This window comes from Penicillium diatomitis (genome assembly GCF_028827545.1).
Source record: "Penicillium diatomitis strain IBT 30728 chromosome Unknown utg000002l_segment0_segment0, whole genome shotgun sequence".
Lineage (NCBI taxonomy): Eukaryota > Fungi > Ascomycota > Eurotiomycetes > Eurotiales > Aspergillaceae > Penicillium > Penicillium diatomitis.
This window is the reverse complement of record NW_026623174.1, coordinates 2,934,160-2,954,335: the sequence shown is the minus strand read 5'-3', so window position 1 is coordinate 2,954,335 and position 20,176 is coordinate 2,934,160. Positions and strand designations below refer to the sequence as shown.

At 51.8% G+C, this 20,176-nt stretch overlaps 7 protein-coding genes across 7 annotated transcripts; 2 read left to right on the top strand and 5 right to left on the bottom strand.

Moving 5' to 3' along the window:
• Window positions 1–99: 99 nt before the first annotated feature.
• N7539_002112 (DUF3712 domain-containing protein) lies at window positions 100–1,429 on the top strand (the record flags this gene model as incomplete). Its single annotated transcript, XM_056931715.1, has 4 exons — window positions 100–263; window positions 400–818; window positions 910–1,031; window positions 1,133–1,429. The coding sequence occupies 4 exons, from the start codon at window positions 100–102 to the stop codon at window positions 1,427–1,429; spliced, it is 1,002 nt and encodes a 333-aa protein (XP_056793746.1).
• A 1,143-nt stretch (window positions 1,430–2,572) lies between these two features.
• On the top strand, window positions 2,573–4,135 carry N7539_002111 (MFS transporter; the record flags this gene model as incomplete). The annotated part of the gene is made up of 1 exon (XM_056931714.1): window positions 2,573–4,135. The coding sequence occupies one exon, from the start codon at window positions 2,573–2,575 to the stop codon at window positions 4,133–4,135; it is 1,563 nt and encodes a 520-aa protein (XP_056793745.1).
• Window positions 4,136–4,412: 277 nt separating this feature from the next.
• On the bottom strand, window positions 4,413–5,380 carry N7539_002110 (uncharacterized protein; the record flags this gene model as incomplete). The annotated part of the gene is made up of 2 exons (XM_056931713.1): window positions 4,413–5,236; window positions 5,314–5,380. 2 exons carry the CDS (start codon window positions 5,378–5,380, stop codon window positions 4,413–4,415), a joined length of 891 nt encoding a protein of 296 aa, XP_056793744.1.
• A 626-nt stretch (window positions 5,381–6,006) lies between these two features.
• N7539_002109 (uncharacterized protein) lies at window positions 6,007–7,420 on the bottom strand (the record flags this gene model as incomplete). The annotated part of the gene is made up of 2 exons (XM_056931712.1): window positions 6,007–6,468; window positions 6,515–7,420. The coding sequence occupies 2 exons, from the start codon at window positions 7,418–7,420 to the stop codon at window positions 6,007–6,009; spliced, it is 1,368 nt and encodes a 455-aa protein (XP_056793743.1).
• A 773-nt stretch (window positions 7,421–8,193) lies between these two features.
• On the bottom strand, window positions 8,194–9,396 carry N7539_002108 (uncharacterized protein; the record flags this gene model as incomplete). Its single annotated transcript, XM_056931711.1, has 1 exon — window positions 8,194–9,396. One exon carries the CDS (start codon window positions 9,394–9,396, stop codon window positions 8,194–8,196), a length of 1,203 nt encoding a protein of 400 aa, XP_056793742.1.
• A 1,856-nt stretch (window positions 9,397–11,252) lies between these two features.
• On the bottom strand, window positions 11,253–12,935 carry N7539_002107 (uncharacterized protein; the record flags this gene model as incomplete). The annotated part of the gene is made up of 1 exon (XM_056931710.1): window positions 11,253–12,935. The coding sequence occupies one exon, from the start codon at window positions 12,933–12,935 to the stop codon at window positions 11,253–11,255; it is 1,683 nt and encodes a 560-aa protein (XP_056793741.1).
• Window positions 12,936–17,355: 4,420 nt separating this feature from the next.
• Window positions 17,356–19,638, bottom strand: N7539_002106 (putative DNA helicase; the record flags this gene model as incomplete). Its single annotated transcript, XM_056931709.1, has 3 exons — window positions 17,356–18,916; window positions 18,982–19,014; window positions 19,082–19,638. 3 exons carry the CDS (start codon window positions 19,636–19,638, stop codon window positions 17,356–17,358), a joined length of 2,151 nt encoding a protein of 716 aa, XP_056793740.1.
• Between the last annotated feature and the right edge of the window lie 538 nt (window positions 19,639–20,176).

Genomic DNA, 20,176 nt, shown 5'->3' with positions numbered 1-20,176 from the left:
CCACCAGGCTGACCGGAGGGATTCAGGATACCAAGAATTTGAATATCGTCGCTCGAAGATTGACACGTCGGCTTTCCCAGGCAGGTGGACGACAAGAAAATGTCGACCGACAAGGGCGAAGTCACGGCGATGGAGTTCCCCACGGGGAGCTCAATGACAGCCAAGCCGAGCTTCGGGGCGCGGATGAAGGCGCATTTTAAGAAATGGTGGTGGGTGCATTTGATCGTCTTCATTGTGGTCTTCCTCGTGATCCTGTTGCCAGTGTAAGTGCTTCCATCTCGACGCTCAAGGTCGCCTGACCCTGGATATCACATTTTCCAACGTAGTTCTTCCTGTACCCTAGTCAAGTCATTGTCGCAGCTTTGCTATCAAAGACTTGATCGCTAATTATATTGCCAGAATCTTTGTGGGCTACCCCAACATCGCCCAGAGTCAAGTCAACGACTCTACACTCAACATCACGAGCATGGTCATCGACGATCCTACGCCCAAATCATTCCGCCTCATCCAGACCCAAGTTCTGGGCTCCCAGAGCTCATTCCACCCTAAAATCTACTCTTTCCTGGCCTCCGTCTCGCTGGTCGGAGCCGCCCATGCTTTCACCTCTGTCCAAGTTCCCGAAACCACCTCCCGCGACGGCGTCAAGATCAATCTCGACCAGACTGTCGACCTCAGCAATGCCAACGCTTTTGGCGACTTTGCCAAGGCGGTCATGCTGCAGAAGGATGTTGAGCTGGAAATTTCGGGTAAACCTGAGTTGCAACAGGGTTCCTTGCCCAAGACCACCGTCAACTATGATAAGACTGTCACCATGAAGGGTAAGTTCCTTGCATCAAAAAAATAGAAAAAGAGAAAAGGGCTGCGTTGGTCTTCGTGTCTGGATGGATTGACTGATCATTTGAATCCCAGGCTTGAACAAGCTGGATGGCTTCAATGTCTACGACGTGCATACCATGAATCCGCCCAAGAATGGCCATAACTTGCGTGGAACTGTCTACATTCCCAATCCGACGGTGATGACCATCACTATGGTAAGATAAAGCCCGTTGTTGTACTAAGACTTGCAGATGGACTCTGTCCTCGTCCCATTTGCCTTGCCATTTTGGTCGAAACTAACATGTCTCTGTGCTAGGGTAACGTGACTCTGAACCTATACCAGGACGGCACATTGATGGGCTACTCATACATCAACGATCTCATTCTCAAGCCAGGCAACAACACCCTGGAAATGACTGCTGAGGTCAATTACGCCAAAGTGCTTGGCCTAGTCCTGCCATCTTCGACTGCCAAATACGGCAAGACCGGTATCGCTCCCTTTACTATCACCGGTAACTCGAGCGTCTACAACGGCCAGGAGCTGCCGTATTTCTCCAACGCCTTGGCTGCCAACAACCTGACTGTTGATCTGAATATTCTCGCTGCCATTTAAGGGCAGACTTGGGGAAAATAACCATTCATATGGGGAACTTCCTTGATCCTTTTTTCTTTGCTTGTGCTGTTGTGGGATGAGCTCCTGTATGTTTTTTTGGGAGGTGAAAGCTATCGAGGTGATAGCTGAAGGGTGGAATGATTGACCAGTGACCGGATACCACTTTGTTTGATGTTTTGATGTTTTGATCTTTGATTTTGTTACCCTGACCTGTCTCTCCTTCTTCTTTATATTCTTTGGGCTCATGTGAAAGCCATCTTCTACAATCTAATTCTCTCGTTTGGGCTACAATAGTACTCAACACAAATTTGGTCCACAGATTTCTGCGTTGAAAGACTGGGCAAGGGCGATCTCTGCCCATGGTCTCAAGACCAACACGTAGCGGGTGCTGGACGTAAACCCACCACGCAGTGTCTCGGTGGGCATGAAGTCTGTGAGTCCGCCGGGCTATGCCGACCCCGTCACGTTGACATGGTTGAAGTCTTTGACAGGAAAGAAAAGAGACCTATGTGTCACTTCGCTTAGGGACGTAGAAGATACAGAGTTCCAGTCATCCATAGCCCTGAAGAATGTCTGCCAATCATCTATGGAATTATGGGGGAATACGGATCCATGTTACTGTCAGCGAAATTCAGTATAAAGTGTTCAAAGTCCCAGTCGATGATTGTTTTGCTGATCGGCTTTTCCATGTCTAGAAACTGAAACCCTCGCTGGTTTGAACTCGGCCGACAACGGCTGCTCGATACAGATATTCTCGGTACCGATCAAGGGGAGGGGTCTTCCGTCCCGGCTGGAAACTTAAAAACGGGACACCATCAGTAGGTGCGTCTATATTTGGATGATGAGCATCGAGATGAAACAAGAGAGAAAACACACTGACACAGTATATACGCCGATGCGGCGCTCGTGGGGCTACTCCAGATGGGGCTGGGTTGATGCCTCAGGTGGGAAGACTGACAGACGTTTGCCAAGGCGGTATGGAAAGCGAAGATACAATCGAAGATTTCTGGCAATTGGGTTCCGCCGAAGACGTGCTTTGATCTGTAAGCGGTTGCATCGACGATCGAACTCAGGTGCAGAGGGCTCAATCTCCAGCAGGGATTGTAAGGTTATCTGAGAAAAAGGACCAACGAGACCCGGACAATGCCCGTCGATACTCGGCAGACGGATACGCCGCACTCGTGTCCGAATGAGGCGGCCCCCACCGGGCCCAACTCGGCAATTGGCCTCGTCGACGAAGATGAAGTCGTCGACGAAACCACAGCTCTGCTCCGGACGAAGACATCCGGAACGATCAATGGATCTTTGCTGGATTCTCAGACTGACGCGTCGCAGGGGGACGAGCCACACGCAGAGGATAGACCACTGCCGAAGACTCAGGTATTGTTGCTCTGCTTTGCGCGGGTAATTGAACCGTTGGCATTCTTCTCCATCTTCCCATATGTGAACCAAATGGTCCAGGAGAATGGCTCAATCAAGGACACGGACGTTGGATTCTATAGCGGTCTGATCGAATCATTGTTCTCATTGACACAGGCCATTGTGATGATCTATTGGGGTCGAGCAGCGGATCGGATTGGCCGCAAGCCCGTCTTGGTGTATTCCTTGTTCGGGGTCACGCTTGCTACAGGACTGTTCGGCTTCGCAAAGACGATACCGCAGATGATCCTCTTCCGATGCATTGCGGGCGTCTTTGCTGGAACCATTGTGACGATTCGCACCATGGTTGCCGAGCATAGTACGTCCAAGACCCAGGCGCGAGCTTTCAGCTGGTTTGCTTTCAGTGGGAACTTGGGGATCTTCCTCGGTCCATTGATGGGAGGAGCTCTAGCTGAGCCTGCCACTCAGTATCCCGGAGTTTTTGGCGGTGTGAAGTTCCTGGAGAAATACCCCTATGCATTGTCCAGTTTAGTGGTGGCTCTCGTTGGTGGCATGGCCGCCATCATCAGTGCAGTCTTTATCGAAGAGACTTTGAAAAAGGAGCCGCTCATCGCGAATGAGGCAGAAGACGGAGAAGCCGGACAGCAAACCCCATCAAATCGCCGTTACACTCTCACGACTCGGGAGCTGATCAAATCACCCGGCGTCGGCATGGTTCTCTACGTCTACGGCCACATCATGACCCTGGCGTTTGCTTACACGGCCATCGTCCCAGTCTTCTGGTTTACCCGCATTGACCTTGGTGGCTGGGGATTCACGCCTTTACAAATCTCGCTGATGATGGGACTGAACGGTGCTGCGCAAGCATGTTGGCTCTTGCTGGTCTTCCCTCCCCTACAGCACCGCATCGGCACAAAGGGTGTGATTCGTCTCTGCGCACTCGTCTACCCCTTCTTCTTCCTGACCTGTGTCGTCGGTAATCTCCTCCTACGCGCCGGAACCGAAGCCTCGACCAAGGCCTTTTGGGTATTGGCGCCGATCATGCTTGCCATTGGCTGCGGCGTCAGTATGAGTTTCACCGCAATCCAGCTCTCGCTAAATGATGTGTCTCCTTCGCCGCAGGTTCTGGGACTTTTGAATGCTATGGCATTGACGGGTGTGAGTACATTAAGAGCGTTTTGTCCAGCGCTGTTTTCGAGTCTGTTTGCTGTGCAGCTGAACTTGCAATTGGTGCATGGGTATGCTATATGGATATTTTTGGCCGTGCTGGCTTCTGGGTTGTCCGTAGCTGCAAAGTATTTGCCCGAGCCCCCGGAGCGGAGATGAGAACGTGGGTTCAAAAAGACCCGGGCTGCTTCACACTTCTGTCTATTCAGCTGGTGCAGCCCCTATGTGGCATGTACATGTACATGTTCATGGTGACTCAAGCAATAAGATGCGATAAAAGTATATAAGAAGGGCTCGCCCGAGCTCTGATAATGGGAGAAATGTAAATCGACGACCTCCATTGGTATTATCAGATGATGAGAAACGGTGCATTTAATACCAGAAAGATAAAAGTTCCAATCTCAACCTCGACCACCTCCAGCTCATGGCTTTGAGCTCATGGCTTGGGGAGTTGCCCGAAGATCACCCTTACAACATCATCCGGGTGATCGCTAGGGAAATTCAAAGCCTCCGCCGCGGACACCAAACCTCCCTCCGCCTTATTGATTTCCTTATACAGGCCCCCCGCACTGTAAATCACCTCGCCATGCCGATTCTCATCCGCAAACAACAATGCCACGCTTTTCGCCACCGTCGCGGCCGATTGCACCGGAACCCCCAGATCGCGAATCGCTTGCGCCGGTATCATCCCCGTGTCCGTCCACGATGGAGCTATGGCATTCAGTCGGATCTCACCCTCGTTCTCCATCTTGACCATCAACCCGCGAACCATGCCGACAACGCCATGCTTGGCGATCGTATAGTCTCCCGCCGTGAAGGTTTGATATGAAGACGCCGAGCCCGCCAGGACAATACTCCCGGTCTTGTTTACTGGACGACGACTAGCGAGCTGCTTCATGTATGCCGAAGCCAGATTGATAGTGTACAAGACGCTGATGAGATTCACGTTGATCGTGCGCAGATTAGGGGGCTCGAGGTGACCCGCTTCATTAAGGGTCACGTCCAGGAAATCGGTGGTTGGGCCAACGCCGGCGTTGGCAAAGACGTGGTCGATTCCACCGAAGAGCTGGTTCGTCTGATCAAATAAATTGCGCAGACTTTCCCACGAGGTCACGTCGACTTGGATGAATTTGATGCGGTCGGTCTCTTGGAAGTCGGAGTTGGAGTCGGATGGAGGAGGGTTCAAGTCTCCGATGACCACTTTGGCACCTTGATCGAGACAGACTTGGGCGGTCGCTCGACCGATGCCAGACGATCCACCTGGTTGCGAAGATTAGGGTTTGGATGTTTCGATGTATTGTGGTTTCTCGGGGGCCAAGGAGACTTCGTCAACTAACCCGTGATCAAGATGACTTGGTCTTTGATGTTGGCAAGAACATCATCGGAAATAGTAAATTCGGCCATTTTTACCCTCGGGACACAAGATGGCGTGCACTGTTCAGTTCAGGTCTTGAAAAAGAAAGAGGAAGCATTGGGAACCCAGCGACGAAAGGGGCATATTTATCTTTAAATTGTCTACTATCCCCCGGTCCACGTTGTCAGCTGGCCAAGTCCTCGAAATAGTGATTTTGGATTATTGTTTTTATCTGTGTTTTCAGCCGAGTGTCAGCGCAGCTCCACAACAAGAGGGTTGTCAACGCCACAGCTGATTTCAGCCCAGCTTCTTTCTCTTAATTTGACTTTTAAAGAGAGAACAATCAATTCGCTGCTAGGAATAGAGTATCTCCAACAGTCGCGGGGCGCCTGGAGCGGGGTATGTGTTCTGAGGGAGGGGGCGGTTTGTATAGAGTTATGAGCCGTGTCACTCACGGGAGACTTTCGGACGATCTTTTGTCTGGCAAGTCGTGCCTCCTACTAGCCTTAATTGGTGGGACCTCCGAGAAGGCCACGATGCTTAGCTCTGGTCGGACTAGCATTGACGAGTTTGAAGGTGAATCGGTAGCGCACCGCTTGTGAGATACGGGAAATACCCTGACCGCAGTAGTCAATCACATCGACGTGAGAATGTATTTAGCGAAGAAGCCCCGACTCTAGAGATTACATGGACGCGAGTTGTCCGTCAACGACTCGAGAACACTGTACATGGTAGTCCTTGCTCGCTGGGCTTGTTCCGGGATATCCAGATCCCACAGCCATCGGAATCGAGACTGAAGAGCCGCTTTCAACCTCTCTTCATCGTCTTCCACTCCATCCAGGCACAGACAAAAGAAATCTGCACCCTCCCTGCTGCTACTGACCACTTTTTGGGTCCGTGGGCGACGGACATGGTCATACGCTTTGAAAGCAGCGACGGCATCCTGACCGGTCTTTACTCGCTCATCACTGAGAAGCTCAGCCAAGACATGGGCATCTTCGATGGCCTGGCCGGCGCCGGCACCCTGGTGCGGCGTAGATGCGTGGGCTGCATCTCCCATGATGGCAACCCGTGAGCGACAGAATGTGGAAATTGGAGGATGCTCAAAAAGAGCCCACTGTGAAGCATCGGGCATGTGCTAGAGATTGTTCAAGAGTGAATGTCAGCGCAAACAATAAACATACATATCCTGTCAACATTGCTTGAGAAACCTCGGGACCAAGTGGAAATTGATGTCTGACCTCGATTAAAGACCGTACAAATCGGCCCATGTTTGTCGCATCTTGCTGCATTCTCTCCCGAGTGACAGGCTTAACCCAGGTATCATGGTCCCAGGTTGGGTCAAGCACATAAAGTCCCGTATTGACTTTCTGTGCTCTCATGATCGGATATGAAATCGCGTAGGCTCCCTTGCCGATATAAATGCTCGAGACTCGAGCACGTTGATCACCGACCGCCTTCACCATCGTTTCCATGTCAAGAACAGCTCGATAGCAGTACATCCCGCTATACCTCGGCTGCGTGAGCATCGACTCCTCGGCCGACAACATGGAGTCTTTGACTCGAGACTTGATTCCATCACAACCCACGACCACATCGGCCTGTACAGCGGATCCATCATCAAAAACCAGTTCGACACCGTCCTGGTTCTCCGTGTAATGGTCCAATCGTTTTTTGAAATGCACAATCTCCTTTGGAATCAGTCCCACCAGTGCATCCAAAAAGTTGGCTCGTCGCAGCGTGGTCTGTCCCGAGGGCAAGGCCTTGAGATCCATCAGCACTTCTCCCTCTTTCCTCCCACTCGCCCACACGATTTCGAACCAGGTCTGTCGATACTCTTCATACCCGGGACTATCCGCATGCGTGGTCACCAAGGAATCGTAAATCTCTCGAATTTGCGGATCAATCAGGGGCATCGCACGATGCGCGGCCGGCCCAATAGACAAGCCTAGTCCGATTTCCGTGAAAGCGCTGGCGGCTTCGTAGATCTGAACAGGGACCTGACGTCGTAAAAGGCCGACTGCGAGAGTAAGACCACCGATTCCTCCACCGACGATGGTCACCGTGAAGGTTTTGTCCGAGGGGGCCATATCCTTGCTGAGTGATCACATAGGTTGGTTCGGATCGAGTGGGTTGTTTTGCATAGATTGTGAGAATAGAAGGGTTGCCTCGATTCCGCAGAATTGATATTTTTGACAGACCCTTTCGGCCCAGTCTCGGAGGTCCTGCTGTAATATGACAGACTTGCATTAGCTTGATCTTTGTCTTACGAATACTGCTCGTGTGGGGGGGTCTGTGAGTCTCTGGAAGGGGAAAAGTACCATGCAACATGCAGTAGAAAGCGGATGCTCGAGCGGGACGGCATTCGCTTCTAGAGGTTGACTAGTCTGAACCCTTGACAGGCGCTAGACTTTCAGCCAGCCCTGGTGCTGGTCGATAAGTAATCACAATCAGTATGTGAGATAGATCAGCGAGATTCAAGCCCATCGGTATTTGCCTGAGAGAATGCCTCTGTCCAACATGGGTCATGAACTTGAGATTTCGTATTTGCGATCGTCACTGGTGACTCGGCGAGAGAGGACCGAAACAGAATGCAGTTGATGAACAATGTATAAATTTCACAGAGATATCAGGTGATCGAGACAAACATGACAGTGTTAGGGTTACCTGACAGCAGGGTAGCAGAAGTGACATGTTTACATCTCCCCAAATATCAAGCTCAAATGTTGGTTTGAGCATCAGCTCCTTCAACCCTCCCAGATCGGGAAAATCTGCAACCTAATACTCCTGTAACCCGACATTGGCCATTCACAAGATTTATATATTTTTCAGTGAACGTCCACTCAGTTGCGGGCCTGCCTTCTCACGGACACTCCTCACAGTCTGATTCGCAGTCAGTGTGACACCCATTTTCACCCCCTCCTTCAAATCGCAAGTACGCTCGCAGTTGTCGTTCAGTCAGATATTCCGGCCAACTGGCGTACCAATCGAGGAATTCCAAAATAGAGTCAAAGCGTGCTTTTCGACCATTAATCACAGTCGCTGCAGGAGCTGATGGGCGTGCGCTCGACATATCACCATCGTAAATGACCACTCGCCATCCCCAATTGGCGATATTGGGCGCATCGGGGATGGTATCACCTTCGCAGGATACCTCGCCACTGTCCGGACTTTTTCGACAGTAGACATACGCACTGCACCACATGGGATGTCCCCATTCTTTCCTATAAGTGATGCCAGTCGCAAACCCGGCTCTGACCTCTAGATCCTCGTCCAACAAGAGTTGCAGGACCTCGAAAGCGCCGAAAGCATCGGTCTCGTGATCCACGCTCTGTTGTTCCAGGTACATTTCCAGTCTTTCTTGAAGACGATTCGCTTCCTCGTCTGGGTTCTCACCATGCACCCAATATGTACTGAGGTGACCATCTCCAGGAATGAAGGGTGGGATGTAGGAATAGCGAAAGTCGACATCTTCAACTCCACCAGCATACTTCAGAAATAAAGCCAGTTCGGTACATGGGGGAATAGGGGGCTCTTCGTCGTCGTCGTCATCGTCACCGTCCTCGTTCTCATCAACCTCGTGACATTCGCATCCCGCACGCTTGCAGACGGGGCAATAATCAGATTGACTCTGGCATACCCGCTGCATAGTGTCGAGAAAGACCTGCCGCATCTGGTCTGTCTTTAATAAGGGTGGGTATATGACTCCGTGGACTGGCACATCGGAGACCAGCCCCTTTTCAATCATTGACATGTCGATATCCTTGAACAAAGTATTCGCAGGTATCACAACGTCGTGCTCTCGCAGAGGAGTCGGATTCTTGTCGTCATTCTCATCTCCCCAGACGAGGTTGTGAATTCGATATTTCCGGATCAAATAATCGAACTTGGCTTTTTCAGTGGCCAAGCCTTTCCTTTCGATCTCATTGATTTGGTCCTGCAGAAACCTTTCATTTGCAGCGGTCATTCGGACCTGGAACCGTCTAATGCCTTGCCGCATGTTCTCATCTGTTTGGAAGAGCACTGGCTCTGGCTCCGGTGTTGAAGAGAGGACACGATTGCCCATGGTGACAGTAAACACGAATAATCTGGATAGAGGTGCGTTCCAATACGCGTGGAGTGAGAGAGAGAAAACGAAGACAAAAAACCCTGAGCCTCGTTCGAAGAGAAACCTGATCAAGCGATCGTGACCCAGTATTTTATATTGGGATTCCAGGATATTGGCTCCGTAATGGCCTCTCACTTCCTAGGCGACCAGGAATGCTGACCACAACTGGCAAAGTTAGCTCAGCACATGTGGACGGGGACGCTGAACATCATGGTGCAATTCAGCGCTAACAGGCAATCTGTAGGCTCCAGCGGGCTCGAACCCGCCGCCCGAAGCTCATCGTGGCATAGCTTCGACTGCGCCAAGAGACAGCCCCAGTAGATCTCTGGACGTCCAGACGGTCAGGCCAACTTGCGTGCCAATCCAAGGACTCTTGGATGGAAACAGATCGTGCTTTGAAACCATGTACAACATCAGCCAAGAGGCATCTGCTGTCCATTTCGCCTACCCCCAGTCCCTGATCTCGAAAGTATCTAAACAGGCTCGACCATCGGCTACAGCGTTGTCTTCTATTATTCGACAACCTGAATACCTATCGACACTAATCCCCATTGACCGTCCTTTGTGTACATGCCACTTGACATCAGTGATGAAACCGGCCCCGACGTCTAGGCCATCGTCAAATCATTTCGAACACTCCCTCGAGCGCTTCATAGCCTTCCGGCATGGAATGCAGATGCTGCTGCTTTCAGTCATCGTGCACAGTCTCCTGCGGGCATTGAAGCTCTTCGTCAGGTCTACCAGAGGAATCGAGAGGAATCAGCCGAGTCGACAGGGGTGAGTGGCGGGATATACGAAACAGAAGGTCAATATAAGTGAATGTATACTTTAGGAACAATGCGAGCTCCTCAGATGTAGCGATCCGAATGCAAACCGGACTGCCGTCCAGACACGAATCCATCGGCTTGCCTCTTACGCCATCGTTGAACGATTTCGAGAAACCCCCTAAATTCTGCCTTTGTGCTCAAGAGCCTGTTGACGCCATCCGACCGTCCCCATTCATCACGCCGAGAAAGCGCAATTGAAAATGCGCCGACACTCAAAATCGTTGACCGCACTGCAATGCCATACGAAGTTTGCGTCGAAAACGCGATCGATAAACACTTCGCCCAATTTTCGGAAATCAAAGTAGGAGATCCCCCATTTTTCTCTTTTCCGTAGACCCCTGGCTTCAACTCCATTAGTTCGACCCTGACGGAGCTTTTCGCTCGTAGCGGTCATTCGCGTTCAAGATCGACAAGTAGTATTGCGCATGATTTGATTCCTTAAAGTTTCTAAACCCCTCTTTTCTAGCTTGACTGGTTGCTGGTGGTCTGGTTCGCGTCCAGACTTGGCTTTGCGCCAGGCTGAGAGATATTAGAGGGGATTCGTGGTGTGGACCAGATCTAATTGACACGGCGTATCTGGGTCTTTGAACAAACAGGCCCCAGATTATGGACGTAATGAAGAAGCACCGAGCAGAAGCCGGAGATTCAACTCGCTATGCGCAATGGAGGTCGGGTCCCATACCACGTAGGGCTAGACTAGGTAATGATTACATGATGGGAAATATGGCGCGCAGACAGTGAATTTGCGCACCGGAAGCCATGCGCGTTTCTGGTCAACGAACTCGAACGATCATTTTTTTGAAGGAGGTCAAGGCAGCATAATAGGTCGCTAGACCCCGTCGACTGAAAAAAGTGCAATTGAATCATACTCGTTTACTACAAGTCATACTGTGAACGTCTCGGAGATCAGATGATTGACTGAAAGTAAGAATGTTTTTGAATATCATGAGAGTATGTTTATCAAACCCACTCGATTCAAAATATATTTCAACCCATTGCAGTCGTGGCAAGTCGCTTTCCGGGTGGACCGAGCTTCAGCTCTTGTACCCTGCCCTTTTCCCGATCCATCTCCCGCTCCCATTTCGGCGGTCCATAGGGATCGTAATCAGACTCGGTCTCATAGGCACTGTTCATCCCTTTCTCATCATTCGCCCGCCTGGGGGAACCACACTCTGATCCGTCTAGCGCCCGCCGAAAACGAAGGAACTCTTGAGAGTCGGCATTTGAGATGGGATACATGGTACCTCCCATCTCCATCGAGTGCAGAGCGGCGCGTTGCATTTGACGAATGTCCTTTTTGAGGCTAGACACCTGGCTCTCTAGGTTTCGACGGGCGGTCTGCTCGCGACGGAGCAGAGTAACCAGAGCACTGTACTGCTCGATAGAGATACCGTTGAAGTTGTCGACGGAAATGGTAGACAAGTCTGCGCGAGAAATTTCGGGCTTGTTCGGCTTTTCCGTGTCCGTGCGGTTGGGACTGGTGCTTTTGGGTTGGCCTTTAGGCTCAGTTGTGCTAGTCGTTGGGACTTTGGATTTATCACGGTTATTGGAGATGGAACGTGAGGACTGTTTCGGCACTTGCGGCAATGCTTTCTCTCTGCGCCGAGGAGTGCTTCGTTTGCGCTCTCGCTCTGGGTGTTTTTCGACCGTTGGCGTAGAGGACGTTGAGGAAGTCTGCATTCGTGCGATTGCGAACTCGAGGTCAATCATTTTCACCTCGATTGTGTTCAGCCGCTGTTCCACAGTGAGACTGTCGTCTTGCTGCATGGCTCGGACCAGGTTGGCCATGTTGGGGAGGAGGCTGACCCGATCTGGATTGATTTCCGGGAACGATGACGTTGGCGCCTCTGAGCCTTTGGTCTGGCTCGTGAAAGTCGTTCCTGTCGAAGGACGACGAGGCGCCCGTTCGGTCACGGGGATCTCTTGTTTAGGAAGAGGGGATTTGGGACCCTTCGTTGTCTGAGGGAATGATATGGTCCGGGATACCCAAGGGGAAGGACACCCTGGTTGTTCGCGTGTAGGGGAACGTAAGGCACCAATGCTGCGTGAGCGGCGCCGGTGTCTCAGCGCCGAATGTTGACTCTTCCGTGCGGAAGTGACTGACTGATTTTCTTGGGGGTCTGAGACCGCTGATGCCACACCGTAACGTGACTCGTCCTCGGAGAATATCACACTCGGCAAAGATGCACGTCGCGGTGGTAGGGCCAGGCCTGCCGGCGCGAGAGAGCTACTAACTAGACTGTTGGGCGACAGGCAATTCGTGGCTAATTGAAGATTGGCCTCTGATAAGGGGCTGTTGCACTTGGACGGCGGGGGGGACGGCGCTGCCAAAAAGGACTTGCCCACGATCGGCTCCGGAGAATTTCCTTGCAAAGAGAAGTAGGTCTCGGCGGGACCTACTATCATGCCTTCTCCCTGACTCTGTCGCTTTCGGTTGAAGATTTTGCGCATGACTGTTTTGAGGGTACTTCCCGTCCGGCGGTGCGTCGTGACAGGGGGATGTGCATGAGTAATTGGGGGAAGTGCGGTGTCGAAGGGATTTACCTCCGATGAGAATGACTTGGAATTGGATGCCGAGTGATAGCCCTGGGCAGAAGATGATCGTAATCTTGTACTGTTGTTTGACTCGCTGCCGGTGCTGGTGATAGAACGAGGAGGTGACTGTGACATGCTTAGGTAACTGCAACAATGGAAAGCGTCGAGTTTGATTCAGCATGTAATTGAACGATGACTGAACACGCTGAGAGCGGGAGGAGATCTGCCTAGTTCATCACAATGATAAGAGTTGTTGCGGGCAATGAGGATGTATCTTGAGAGACAAAGTGGCGTAAGAATCGAACTTTGGAACAATAGAGCGAATGGTCAGATGAAAGATCGAGTTGAGAAGATCACACAAGTCCGGCTTTTTGAAAACTCGAAATCGACCGAGAAGCACTTGAGACTGATATAGTCGGGACCGCACAGCGGAAGTGTCTCAATCGAGACGAGAGGAAATCCGGTGGCTGAATCAAAGCTGGGAAACGAAGGCGAAGAGCTGTCAAACAGAGTTAGTCTCAGCAGAAAAGCGCAGCCTGACAAACGGATGGGAGATGAGACGAGAAATCCTCACCACGTCTAAGTCGAGGTGAAACATGATACTCAATCACGGAAAGAGACTCGTGGTTGGAATGACGGACTGGCGTTTGCCTGAGGATCACGGGAACGGGAATGAGTAAACGTGCGGCGGTTGCGCGAAAGTGGGTAAGCGGAGATGAATGAGGATCTCGAAAAGAAGGTGGGTGGTAAGGGGCAAGGGCCAGAAGAGAATGTGCAATGTAGAAGCGAAAGAGACGACCCAGTCAAGTCGAAGGGCAAGAAAGAACGGTGAAGGTCAATGGGGAAAAGAAGACAGAAGGTGAGAAATGGAGAATCGAAAGACCATGACGAAGAGGTGAGGAGAGGATAAAAGGATAAAAAGGGAGGGGGATCTCGTGCAGCTTTTTTGGAGAGGTGGAGATCCGTTTCGGAGGTTGCCCTCGAGGAAGAGAGGTTCCCAGTTGGGACCTCAGAAACCCTTTGTGTACAGCGAGTTCTGGACCTTCGGAAGCACCACACGGGACTGATGCAAGTGGGGGTGCGCCAGCGGACGTGCTGTGGATCACAGAGTCAATTTCATATCGCCGTTGGCGGTATTACGGGCGTGGTGGTTCCAAAAGGAGTAGCTTGTGGACGTGGTGCTACGTACTACGAAGGTATACTACCATGTCAGGTTGAGATAACGACCTTGCTGTCCAAGCCGATCAATTAAAGCTGAGGGCACAGGCGTAGCTTGAAGATTTGACCGGGTACGTCGTCTGGGCTCGAATCAAGTAGAATCAATGAGTAGGCTCCTAGGAAGTCCTGTAAGGAGCAGGCTCTACTACTCCTCTAGTCTATCCAGCATGAAGACCAGTTCCACCGATGCCAACTGCAAGCTAAGGCACAAGCGCGGCGGGACCATCCTGTTCCGGGACTTGACCATGGCACTTTGCATCTCCACACTCGGGTCTTTGGTCTCTTGATCTCTGCGATTCTTAATTGCTATTCTCTTTTTTGAGACCTCATTTGAGGCACGTCAGAACCGAGCGTGGTTGTTAATTATTATCTAAGGAAAACTAATTAATGAGGCCGAACGAACGTTGTCTGGACTATGTCGCAAGCTCAGTTCAGAACCACGAATCAGAAGCGATCACGAACTCGACGAACTACATAGGTCGCCAAACTCCTCTCCTCCGTCGAAGAGCGATACGCAAGGGTAAGCGAACAGACCTGCCACAACAAGGCGGTCCCATGTGAATAGTCCCATGTGAATTAAGGTACTACTCTAGTCTCGAGCACACTGCAATGCGGCGACCGTGCGATGACTTGAGACTCGCGGCTTACATGCCATGACTGATCCCGGCCCACTGGAGGGTTGGATGATGATGCCCCGAGCGGCCAAGTGTAGCCGGTCATGGTTTGTACTTTGTTTTTGACCCTGGAGGTGTACCCAACTTCACATGCACGACAGAGTACAGACTACAGAGTGAGCCCTGTATCGAAGCAAGATTCCAAATGCCCAACCACCCAAGTATGTGACGGTAGCAAAGATGACGAGGGCAGGCAATGCCCTCGTCGTGGATCACAGTCAAGGTGAGGAGGGTCATCACGAAACCGGGTAAGAGACCCTCTCCGAGCAACGTTCCACGGATCACGGCAGGACCGGAAGTCTCCGTAGGGAAGTTAATCCAAATTGTCCCGCTGTGGCACCCAACTTTCAATCCCTTGAACAAGACTGCCTTGATACGGTCAAAAGGCGATCGTCAGACAACAACGACCGAGATAGAGCGTTGCCTTCTCTTCCCGTATATCACGATGATCCGCCGCTCGGGCTTAGTCATGGCCTGAGGTCGTTGTTCGAAAGCATTTCCCAGTGTCGCATGTGCGGCGCCGAGATGATTCTGCAGCTCAGGTTTGCAGTCGTCTTAGACAACAATGCCTGGGTTGTCTTGACTCTTCAGTGCGGATGCAAGGATCATGGAAGCCGTCGATTCGCCCGCTAGCTTGTCGCCTACTATCCCGTCCCACGTCGCTCGGAGCGAAGCAGACTCACGGATTATCAGACATAATCAGACTAGTCCAGGGGTCGGGGCAGATCGCGGCTGGTCAAACGATCGCTTTCCGTCCTTACTCGTTGAGGTACTGAAAAGTGTCCCAATCGGGCAGTAGCCGAGTCGTGCAGCTTGGGTCTTGCCGGTGGGGGGAGGTCCACGAGCCGAGACCGCCCTTGCCGGTGGAGCGGCGTGAAGGAGGCATGGCTGTTTCAAGATGCTTCTAATTCGAGCTTGATTCCAGATTTGGCTGCCGACGTGCCGCCCCACAGCCCGCGTTTTTCGTAGTGTACCACAGTAGTTCCTAGGAGTACTACTGTTAACTGTAGTAGTGTGCTAGTGTATGGCCAATTTCCCCGAGTGTTCAGGAGATGTGGAGTTGTTGTCAGGTAGGTAAGGTAGTCGCTCCTTTTGGCCTGATGTTCCTGCAAGTCTCCCCAGCGAGTCTTACAACCTTTCTGGATCCATTGCCGCTCGAGTCTTCCTTCCAACGTGGCTCCATTCTGAGTCGCGAAGAGCTCAACCACAGCTCAGGCCTGCCACACGGTTTGAACGGAGAAGGAGATTTTTCTGGAATTTGGACGTAAGACCGCCGTTCTAGGATCCCAAGCGCCGAGCCGGAAGCTTGAATTGCCTTTTCGGGGGAGATAGCACATCACGGAGAGCTCTTCTCAACCCGGTCGCTGAAAAACCAGTGCCGATATCCGACTACATACATGGCATCATGGCATCATGCCATGATGCCATGATGCCATGATGCCACCAACAAGGCGCAAATGACGAGAGACACATCTCAAGAATGGTCCGGAGCCGGAGCCGTCATTCTCGTCACGCTCACGCAAATCTGCGCTCGAGCCTGGCCAGAAGACATACCGACGACATGCATGGACCACCGTCTGCCTGGTAGGCTCGTCCTACTACTGGGTCAACCCAGCCTTCGTCCGTTTGTGCTGCGGGTCACTGGGTACATCACTCTCGGCCCTCCTCAGTTCGTACTCACTACCAACCGTTGCGGCTTGACAGCAAACAGAGACGCATCCCTTGACAAGGTCTCCTCCCTAGTGTTCCCAACCTATTACGGGTGATCGACAGGTACAAGTGCCGGAGATGAACTCACTCGGACCCTTGATCGTGAATAGACTTTGGAAGCCGTCGTACCATCGACCCAACATGAATCGAGCCATTCAATTGACGCAAAATTGAGATACCGAAGACGACCGCCGGCCCATCATCAAGGGTCCGCGTTTTACACCGCCTGCTTCTTTTTCCAGTCGTCCCTTGCAGAATGGTTGGGCGTGGAGGTGATCTTCCACGCAGACTACTGTGAGCTGCAAACTCAATTGCTGCCGCTTCTCAACTGTCCTGTATGCCTGCCTGTCTGTTTGTCGATCCGAGCACTGTATCGCATACAGTCATACTCCATCGTCTATACACGCTCGGGGTAAACAAGCGCAAAGATTACAGTCGCGATGGGTCGGTGGGAACCGCGCACGGGACGAGGCGGTCTCAGATCTGCCGCAGATTGTCTTGTACCCCGCCCTGTCGCCCCCAAATGCAGTGGTGGGACTTCGACGACGTCTCAAAGTCAGTCCAGTATCCGCTTCTCGAGAAGAAAAGTGGCTCGTGGAACACGACAGGATATGGCCAAGGTGTTGGTGAGAGGTCACGGAGCTTGTGACTGAGATGAGACGCTGTCAACGGTCCTGGTCCTGCCTCATTCTTTCTCTCTCAGAGAAGATCGCCGGCATCGGGATAGCGCAAGTCTGCATGTTCCTCCAAGTACTTCATCCAATGATTGAGGAATTCACTACCCCTGCAATGCGCCGCAGATCCAAAAAGGGTCAGCATCGAAGCTTTCAAGGCTTTACGCACAGACAGCGCACCCACTTACCGACTGATAGTCTCGGAGTCTCCACAGATACAAAGATGCCTTCTGGGGCGTGTCATGGCCACTAGTGAATGCGGCCCCGGATGGACCTCCGTTAGCCGATTTCATCTATCTCAAACAAGATGCAAAAATGGGGGTACCAATAGGAAATCCAGAAAGACGACAGAGCAATGGAGGGGTGTTTCCCGCACCAATTTGACGTACCATTCAATCGACGTTTCTCTCCTAGGAAGCCGACCTCGTGCTCGGGATTGCTTCGCACGAGACTCACGACCACGGCTTCCTTTTCCCGTCCTTGGAAGCCGTCGACGCTGCCTATTTCTAGGCCATGGTACTTCTCGCGCAACATCTGGGACAGCACTGCAAGTTGGCCATTGTAAGGCGTGATGACGGCAATGTCCTCTGGACGAATTCCCGCTGTGATCAGGTGATCCACATGACGGGCGACCACCAGCGCTTCCATCTCATTGCTTTTGCTATCTCCCAAAAGCGCTTCCTTCTTTCCCACATCACAGTCTTCGGTTCTTTCAGGGAAGTCGCCGCCCTGTGTATCCCAGAACACGAGTGGCTCCTGTGTATCGTCGGTACCGTGGACCTCGTATGGCAAGTCCGCCAGTAATCGATTCTTGACCGAGTCGGCGGCAATCAGTCTAGAGTCGTACAATTCATCTGAAGGAAATCGCATGATCATTTCATGCATTCGATATTGTGTCGTCAGCATCCGCTTGATCCCTGGCCCGTGCAAAGCCAACAGACGATCAAAGAGGGTTCGCTCCAGCGAGACGCCCTGCAGGATCTCCTTCTTGCCAAACTCTGCCAGATCCTGTTGCGCCAACCCTTTGCTCTCGCGATCTCGAGTATTGATTTTGGAGGACTTTACGGTTGGCGGCAATTGTAGATGATCACCTGCGAGGACAACCTTCTCCGCAGAAAGCAGTGAAATCCAGCATTGAGCCTCAAGGGCTTGACTGGCCTCGTCAATAATCACGACATCAAATTTCTGATTCTTCAGCTGATGGCCACCAGCGCCGTGAAGAGTTGCCAAAACCACGCTACTCTCGCGGACGAGATTGTCAACGCATTTGGATTCCCGTTCTCGGTATTCCTTCCGTAGAAGTTTCAGATCATCGTAAATAGCCCGACGCTCACGACCAGTCCGCGTTTTGCGAATGCTGGCCTGCTTCTCGTCCATCTCTTTCCGAACATCTTTCACGATGCCTGCCGCTTCGGAGGTTTGGGTGAGCACTTCCAGGGAGTGCTCCATCACTGAGGGGAGTAGACGGGCCGGATGGCCGATTCGGATCACGGGCACTTTTTTCAGCGCAAGACGCTCGACTATGTTGTCCACCGAGATATTCGAGGGCCCACACACCAGGATTCGCTTGTTCTTCTGGATCAACTGTGTGATCAATTCAATGAGCGTGTGGGTTTTACCAGTGCCAGGTGGACCGTGGATCAGAGCAATATCCCTGGCAGCCAGCGCGAATCGAATTGCATCCTTCTGTGAGTCGTTTAAAGTGGGATCGGTGAATTGGACGTCTCCAGTCCCCTCGTAGTCGGGTTGTAATGGGGTCGTGTGTCCGAATGCAACGCGCATAAAGTGTGTGTGATCCCCTTCGGTCATCTTGACCATCTTTTCCATGGTCTGTCGCATTCTAGTATCACTCAGTCTTGCATTCGTCGGGGATAGATAAGAAGTCAGTAGCTGTTCCACACGCACCGTCGATACGTCACGTCGTTCGCAAGCTTGATCCTAGAGAAGCATAGAACGTAACCATCAGTGACCTGAAATCATGCCCATCTCACATGGTCACACTCACGCCCAAAGCTTCTTCCCCCACAGCTCCTCAATCGCCTCATCGTCCTCTTTCGAACGACCACCACCACCACCACCTCTTTGTCCAAAGGCAATCCAAACCGCCTTCTCGCTCACTCTCGTAACCACACCCTCCGGACCTCCCTTCCCCCCATCCTTGCCACCCTTGCCCTTATCCTTATCCTTCCCCAACTTCTTTCCCGACCCCGCAGAAACATCATTCACCCGAACAACGTCACCGACCCGAATCCCATGCGAGCCCAGTCTTAGCTGTCCGTCCAAATTCCGCGCATCACCACCATTCGACCCTGTAGGCGCAATCGCAGGATCGGGCGTGAATTCGCCCACGACACGACCTCCCAACCCTGTACGGCATGAAGACAGGACTAGACCAGTCAATGCGTAGCCAGTGGCTTGGAGAGTTCGTCTTGTGGACGGCGAGACGGACGCTGCGGTGGATGCGAGGGAAGAGGAGGCGACTTCGGCTTCGTGCTCTTGGAGGAGGAGCTGGAGCTGGGTCTCGGCGAATGCGGAGATGGAGATGGGTGTTGGGGCGCTCATGGTTCAGCGCGGCGGCTTTGTATGCTTTGGGTTTTCGAGGTATGAGGGAACACTTGGAAAAGTGGAAGTTAATTGGGATGGATTCGTTCGCGACGATATGTGGCTTGCTTGAAGCTCTATAGACACGGGCCCTGATCGTTTTATGCAAGGCAGAAGGCCACATGCTTCGGTGATAAAAGTTGGTAAGCTCTGTCTATCCCCGCCGCGGCGGGATCCACATTTCGTCATCTGCCGCGGAACGAATTAAATAGTACAATGAACAAACCTTCAGACCATATAGTATGGATGAAAATCGTGTTTTCTAAATCTTGGTGTGTCGGCAGACCACCTGTTGTCTTGACTGCATTTATTTCATGAAACCGATTTATACGCGTGACGCGTTGAAGTACAAGTTTTGAGTTGTTAGATCGTGAGGTAGTTTTCGACGAGGATATATGTGAGCGATTCATACGTTAGTTGAAACCACAGATTTTTTTTCCGGACAACCTTGTATGTCTTTCTATTTATTTGGCCAATAAAGGCCAGCAGCCACTGCAAA